Source organism: Petaurus breviceps, unplaced genomic scaffold (genome assembly GCF_028583685.1).
Source record: "Petaurus breviceps papuanus isolate PSGF00001 unplaced genomic scaffold, PetGlider_PUasm1.0 90459, whole genome shotgun sequence".
In the NCBI taxonomy this organism is placed as follows: Eukaryota; Metazoa; Chordata; class Mammalia; order Diprotodontia; family Petauridae; genus Petaurus; species Petaurus breviceps.
The window spans coordinates 3,051,154-3,058,774 of NW_027187259.1; the positions used below are offsets into that span (position 1 = coordinate 3,051,154).

The 7,621-nt window shown below is 43.8% G+C and overlaps 2 protein-coding genes across 3 annotated transcripts in view; both read left to right on the forward strand.

The window, feature by feature from the left end:
- Window positions 1-7,621, forward strand: part of LOC138141729 (transmembrane protein 182-like) — a 276,562-nt gene that overhangs the window by 118,445 nt on the left and 150,496 nt on the right. The gene's annotated exons all lie outside the window — the stretch shown is intronic.
- The window catches only part of LOC138141728 (sodium/hydrogen exchanger 2-like), a 104,604-nt gene that overhangs the window by 3,072 nt on the left and 93,911 nt on the right, over window positions 1-7,621 (forward strand). The window contains exons 2-3 of the mRNA XM_069062559.1: window positions 1,580-2,043; window positions 2,639-2,889. Coding sequence (XP_068918660.1) covers window positions 1,580-2,043; window positions 2,639-2,889 — 715 coding nt within the window. The remainder of the gene's footprint in view (window positions 1-1,579; window positions 2,044-2,638; window positions 2,890-7,621) is intronic.

Below are 7,621 nucleotides of genomic sequence, written 5' to 3' on the forward strand. Positions count from 1 at the left end.
AACACCAGTACTGTGCCTTTCCAGGTTATTGAGACCCACTGCCACTGAATTTCTTATCATTCTGATGACAGGAAGGATTAGTGGAGTTATTGCAAGCTGATAGATACATCATTTCATGTTTGAAAATGTCTGTACCTATTTATGAAGAATTCAGCGGATACATATAAATAATCCTGCTGATGGTAACTAGATAGGGTTTATGAGTCAACACTGTCTCCATCATAGAGGAAAAATACCTTTGTCCATGTTCCTGCATCTTAATTACGTCATTATGAAACTGGCACATCTGAAATTGAACCTTTTTTTTTGGTAAATATTGAGGCTCAGCGACAATGATGAACTATGGAATTGTAAAGCACTGTCCATGGTGCCCTATTGTATAAAAAGTGATTCCACCCAAGCCCTGCTTTATAATGTGAGTGACTCTGGGTTCTGCCAGGCCAGAAGGATCCTGAGTAGCAGCCCTCTGATAGACAGTCTCTGGGGCTAGGGCTAGCCTAACTAAGTTTGGAATTCGGCACCAGGCTGGCCACATGGGGATGAATTTTGGGACCTTTTCAAGTTTAAAATTCTCAAGGGGTTGCAGTCTGAATCAGTGGTGTTTCTATGCTGACAAAATCACAAATTCTAAGTTTTGAAGTTATTTTCCTTTAGGAAATATTTAGGAGGGTTATTGTCTATTGAGGGCTGGCCTTGGAATCAGGAAGACCTGAGTTCAAATTCTACCTGTCACACATTCTAGCTACCGTGTTTCCCCGATAATAAGACCTATCCTGAAAATAAGCCCTCCCCTTACTGTGTAAGATTCCTCTAAATGGAGGAATGGAGCCCTCCCCCGAAAATAAGCCCTATTGAGATTGCTACTGTAGTGAAGGTGATCCACTGCGCTACATGCTACATTACGGTACCCTCTGTATGCACCGTCCCCCCCCTCCGTGAAATGCATGCGGCGCTCCTAGCTGCATCCAATCACAGCTGCAGCAGTGAGCGTGTCATCCTGTTCTTCCCCAGTGATTTGCTTATTGAATAAAGGTACATTTTTTTGTTCACATTTACCTGTTTATTAAAATTGCTGTCAATGTTCATTAAAATAAACCCTCCCCTGAAAATAAGCCCTCTGGTGTTTTTCTGTCCAAAAAAATAAGACAGTGTCTTATTATCGGGGAAACACGGTATGTGACTGTGGGCAAGTCTCTTAATCCTTCAAGCAGCTCTCTAATATTGCTATAGAGGAATTACTGTTCTGTATCAGTGAAATGAGTTTTCACTCTGGGAATTTGCCACATCAGTGAAATGGGGGGAGGGACAACGAATTCAAATCATATAACATCAATCCTGTGAGGGAAGGTAGCATAAACATTTTAATCTCAACTTTACAGATGGGGAAATTTAGGCTCAGAGAGGTTAAGTGACTTGCCCCCAAAGTCACATAGTTGGAAAGTGGCAGAGCTGGGTTTCAAAGGTCTTCTGACTTCTGGTCCACTTTCCTCCAACTCACATTCTGTCTCTCCAAAAAGAAGTTTCTCAGAGTAGAGGTGCCATACTCTCATCAGCCACACCATCTTTTTTTCTCTTCCAGGATTTCACCTTTACAGCAAATTGCCCTCAGTTGTTCCAGAAAGCTGCTTGCTGATTTTTGTGGGGCTTGTCATGGGTGGAATCATTTATGGCTTAAATGACAAATCTCCACCCGTCATGGACAGCGACATATTCTTTCTCTACTTACTCCCCCCAATTGTCCTTGATGCAGGCTACTTTATGCCCAGTCGGCCCTTTTTTGAAAATATTGGCACTATCCTTCTGTATGCAGTTGTGGGCACTCTGTGGAATGTGCTTGGCATCGGCTTTTCCCTCTATGGCATCTGCCAGGTGGAATACTTCAGCTTGCAAGATGTCTCCTTGCTCCATAACCTCTGGTTTGGGACCCTGATTGCTGCCGTGGATCCTGTGGCTGTGCTCTCGGTGTTCGCAGAGATGCATGTGAATGAGAAGCTTCACATCTTGGTTTTTGGAGAGTCTCTCCTCAATGATGCTGTTATTGTTGTAAGTATTGCCTCCTGCCTGGGGAGTCTTGGCTGGTGAGCCAGGCTGCCCTCACCATGGATGGAGGCCTCTCCCTTAAAGGGAACCAGAGAATTCTGAAAACTGGATTCAGTCTGCCAGTGGCCATAGAGTGGCCTCACATAGAACTTCTGCAGGAGCATGGTCTCTGTCCTCAGTTCACAGATAAGTAAACATAAAGTAACACAAGAAATACTGAATGATTTCAGAGGGGAGGAGGTATGAGAAACGAGGGCAAAGCTTGGCCTACTCTTTGGTGTCCAATGAAACTAAATGGCTGAGTAGTAACTGCTGACATTTATATAGAGCTTTAAGAGTTTTCCAAAGCATTTCCTATGTATTATATCATTTGAGCCTCACTGTGAGGAGACTGAGGCTCTTAGAGCTTTACATGTTTCACCCAGGGTCACACAGCAAATGCATAGGGGAATATTTGAACCCTGCTCTAGACTTCAAATCCAGTGTTCTGTTCACTGTGCTACACTACTTTCTGGTTGGGGTTGGATCCATTTGGATGACTTGGGCCATCATTTTTGGCCTTTTCTAATGACATTTCTTCTAACCCCTTCTCTTCCAGGTACTCTATAAATTATTTCAATCTTTCAGTGAAATGCCTTCTATCACGACACTGGACATTTTGGCTGGAATGGGAAAGTTCTTTGTGGTTGGAATTGGAGGAGTTTTCATTGGTCTCCTGTTTGGAATGGTGGCTGCCTTTACCACTCGCTTTACCAAGGCCACCCGTGTCATCGAACCCCTCTTTGTCTTCTTGTACAGCTACCTCTCCTACCTCAGCGCAGAAATGTTTCACCTCTCTGGGATTGTGGCGTAAGTATCACAGAGGTCTTTGATGCCTCAATGAAGCTTTGGCTTTAGGGTTTTATGCTTGATTCTGTCCAGCAAACTCAGAAGGTGCCTCTGGTGAAGTATATAAGGTAGAAAGAACAATCCCTCTCTCTACCTAGCTATGGGACCTGGGCTAAGTTCTCTCTTGGGACCTCACTTTCTTCATTTGTATAATGGGGATGAAACCTGTACTGTCTACTTTACATGATTGATATGAGGCTCAGGTTTGAGAATGTATAGAAAAATGCTTTGTAACCACAAAGAGTTCTATAACATTTTAAAATTAATTTTAAGCAAGCATTTATTTTCTTTCCATTCCTGTCCATTGAATTCCAGGCCATTGAACCATTAAAACCACCATCACCAACAAACTCTCTTAACATAGGCATAGTTCAGAAAAGCAACTTCCTGTGTTGACCATATCCCCCCAAAATTGTGTCTCCTTCTTCACCCTGAGTCCATCAATTTCTGGCAGGAGGTGAATGGCATGCTTTATCTTCAGTCTTCTGGCATCATGGTTTGTCATTGAATTCATTGATCAGGACCCAAGGCTTTCCAAGCTGTTTTTCTTTATAATGTTGTCATTGTTCTCCTAGTGCTGCTCATTTTACTCTATGTCAGTTCATAGATGTCTTCCCAGTTTCCTCTGAAACTATATCCACTTTGTCATTTCTTATAGTATGAAAGTATTCCATTACATTCATCTACAATAATTTGTGTTGCCATTCCCCAATTAATGTACACCCCTTCATTTCTAGCTTTGTGCTGCTTTGAAAAGAAGGGCTCTAGAAATGTGAAATGGTAGTATATTGTGGATGAGGGAAATCCTCCTTTTCTTCCCTTCCAGCCTTAAAGAATCTCTTGATCATTGAGGCATCACCAGCTGGATGGTGGCCTCAAACACCGGCTCCTTGGGGAAATTTGGAGCTGGGGATGATGACATCTAGCCCTCCCCCTTCAGCCTTCCTCCAAACAGTCCTGGAAGCTGAGGAGTTCAACAGCTTTGTCCAGGGCTCCCTTGTTAGCATGTGGAGGAAAACCTTCCCTACAGTATACATCTAGAACATGCCAACTTCTGACCCATTTATGGTAGAAGACAAATCATCCCCTAATATATTGTGTCTTGAGTCTAGAAATACTTATGATGAGGAGTGGCATAGGACATTTCAAGAGCCTTAACATGGATTCTTATTCAGGAAAACATTGTTTCACTACATAATTATGAACTGTATTTCTCTGACAGACCTCTAGGGCAATCTAGCGTAGTGAATCGAGGGCTGGCCTGGGAGTCAGTAAGACCTGGGTTCAAGGTCCACCTCTGACATATAACAGAGGTGTGACCCTGGACAGGTCCCTTAACCTCAAAGTTCTCCATGTAACTTTCTTTGACTTTAAGTTGTAGAACAATTACTGATCTACACTGATGGAATGAATTTTTTTTTTTAAAGCAATTGGGTCAGCGCTCTTACTCACTGCGCCACTTAGCCATCCCTGGTGGAATGAATTTCAATCCTGAGAATTCCCTGTGCTGATGAAATCTCAGGTCTGGAACCCAAATGAACAAATAAAAGTGAATAGCTGAGAAGATGAAGTTAATATAAATGGACAGGTATATTTTGCTTTTGAGAGGCATCATGATAAAGTTAATAGGGAGCCAGCCTTAGAGTCAGGAAGATCCGAGTTCAAGTTTTGTCTCTGACATATACTGGCTTGTATGTCTGTGGACACACCAGGTTCCCTAGGTGATTCTTTGCAGCTGGAAGTTGCAGATAAGTCTTGATGCTTTTTATTTGTGGAGGGAATTTTCACACAGGTAGTTCCCTATGCCCATGAAATCATGAGTCCATACCAAACTCCCCAAAAACCCTTAAACTTACCTTGAGTCATTCAGTGTATTTTCTTCTACATCTGGTGGGCATTGAAAATAGTAATAATAATAAATATCTACTATTTGGTATCTGCTAAATATTGACATGATAGACTAAAGGAAATGGACATCTTCTGTTGTTTGAATTTGGATTTTGAGCAGGCATCCCATTCTCTGCGTGCTACTAAAATGAGACCTTCCCCTTCCCCTTCTCCTTCTGCAGTATACTCAGATCAGGGTTTCCAAAAGCTTAAAAAGACAAAGGATGAATTACTATTGAGTTCCAAAGCACTAATGCCATTTGACTTTCTAGGTGATTCGAAGCTCTAAAGGGATTTAACTTGAAATAATAAATTCCACAGTGCGGTGGTTGGAATTAGTTTGTTTTAACTGCATGTTGGCTTGGCTAAGCTCAAGGATTCCATTCTGAGCCCGGAAAATTGTCTTCTGTCTTGGCAAGGGGATGAATTCCATGATTTAAATTGCCCCTGATGTTACCAGTCAATATTAGCTTTGTCAGAGAGGTAGAGAGAGCCAATCCGATCGCCTGTTGGTTTCGTCTGGCATTTTACATTGAGCTGATCTAGTCTAGGGGATTTTTCAAGATTTTCCACAGAGTGTCTCTTTGGAAGCCTTGTTCTTTGGAAGTCCTTGTCTAATTTTTTTCAGCTTGCCTGTTTGGGAACTGGTCTCCAACTCTATCCTCAGCCCAGGGGCAGCCACGCCCGAGGGATCATTGGGGCTGAGCCCATCTTTAGCTTCCTCTACCCAGTTCAGGACACTTGCCTTTCTTTTTTGTTTTTTTTTAAGCAATCGGGGTTAAGTAATTTGCTCAAGGTTACATGGCCAGTTATTTCTGGGTGTGGTGCTGAGTATCTGAGCCCGGATTTGATCCAGGTCATCCCGACACTGGAGCCAGTGCTCTTACTCGCTGAGCCACCTGGCCGCCCCTAAGCAATTGGGGTTAAGTAACTTGCTCAAGGTTACACTGCCAGGTGTTTCTGGGTGGGTGCTAAGTGTCTGAGCCCGGGATTCGATCTCCAGGTCTTCTCAACACTGGAGCCGGTGCTCTTACTCGCTGTGCTACCTGGCCGCCCCTACACTTGCCTTTCTTTTGAATTTGCTAATGCTCTTTAAAAAAATTTTTGTAGGCTAGGACTGCAGCCCTTGAAGCTTTAATTAGATAATCTGGTCTCTTTATAGCCAAAGGGAGCAGCAGGAAGAAAGATTTGCACCATTCCATTTCCCATATATATTTCATCTGAGAGTTAGATTTTTCTCAGATTCCCCAAACAATTTGGGTTTCTTTCCAACTTGAGGCAAATGCTCTGGAGCTCTTTTTGTAAGAAAAACCTATTGGATTTGGCAAGTAGCAGACTGTTGGTGAGCTGGGAGAGAGCAGTTCCACTGGAGTGGGGGGACAGCAGGCAGCTTTCTGAGTATGGGGCAGGATAGGGTAGGGCAGTCAGTGTGAGTGTGAAGGTAAGGGCAGAGAAGACAGTGCTCCCAGGGTATCCCTTCTAGAGTCCAGGATAGGGAAGACCAGAACATGTTTCTAGGAAAAGAGAAATGGGCCAGTGGGGAAGGAGAGATGGAAGATGCAATAGAGAGACGTGGAGGAAATCAGCAGAAAGGACATTCTTCCCAGACCTTTCTCCTCTTGGTCAAAAAGGAAGTGAGTTAGTTTGCAGAGAATGAAGGGGCAGGGCTGGACTCTGGGGCTTGAAGAGAATGTAAACAGTGGTGAATGAGGGAATCAGGTAGAGATGATCCAAAGCCTTCTAGACTGAATTGTGATGTGGCCCAGCAGCTGGCTCTCACTTTTCTCCTCTAGTCTAGGCAGCCTAGGAGGAAGGAGGAGTGGGGACAGGAGCAGAGAAAACCACTGCCAGGCTTTACCCTAGGCTGGAGGTTGTCTTTAGGATGGGTATGGTAGAGAGCGGAGGAGGTGTTGGCAAGGTGTTGAACTGATTGATTGTGGGGTTTGGGTTAAGTCAGGGTGGGTGGACAAGTACAGCCAGCAAGGGCCAGACAGGCTGAGAAAGGAGAGATAAGTTAGCAGACTAGATGGCACCAGAGGGGTGGATCACAAAATTTGAGAACTGGAAAGGATTCAAGTGATCATCTGTTCTACTAGGTTGCTGAAGAGGAATCTTTGCAGTAGTGCCCCCAACATATGGTCAGCTAGTCCTAGCTTAAAGCCAGGGGTGGAGAACCTGTGACCTTGAGACCACATGTGGCCCTCTAGGTCCTCAAGTTTGACCCTTTGACTGAGTCCAAGTTTTACAGAACAAATCCTTTTGTTAAGGGAATTTGTTCTGTGAAGTTTGGATTTGGTCAAAGGGTGGCACTTGAGGACCTAGTAGGGCCAATATGACCTCGAGGCCATAGGTTCCCTACCCTTGATAAAGCCTTCCAATGATAGGGGAAGCTCCCTCCCCCTAGGCAGCCCATTCCTCTTTGGGACATCTCTCCTCAATAGGGAGTTTTCTCTGACATCAGGCTGAGACCTGCCTCTCTGTATACTAAGTCTAAGGCCATCTTCCCCAGTGCTGTTCCTCAAAAGAATCAGCTTCTATAAGAATGATTCCTATCAGCCTTCCTGTTCTACGGACTTCCTCCACTAGGAGCACTGGGACCTTGAATGTGGACCCCCATGATTTTAGCCTTCCAGATCAGAGAGCATCCATCCTTTTTTTACCCACTTAATAATATTTTATTTTTTCCAGTTACATGTAAAGATATTTTTTAACATTCATTTTTATAAGATTTTCAGTTCCAAATTTTTTCTCCCTCCCTCCCCCACCCCTCAACCTACACACACTCCACATCCAAAAAGTCCGTGGA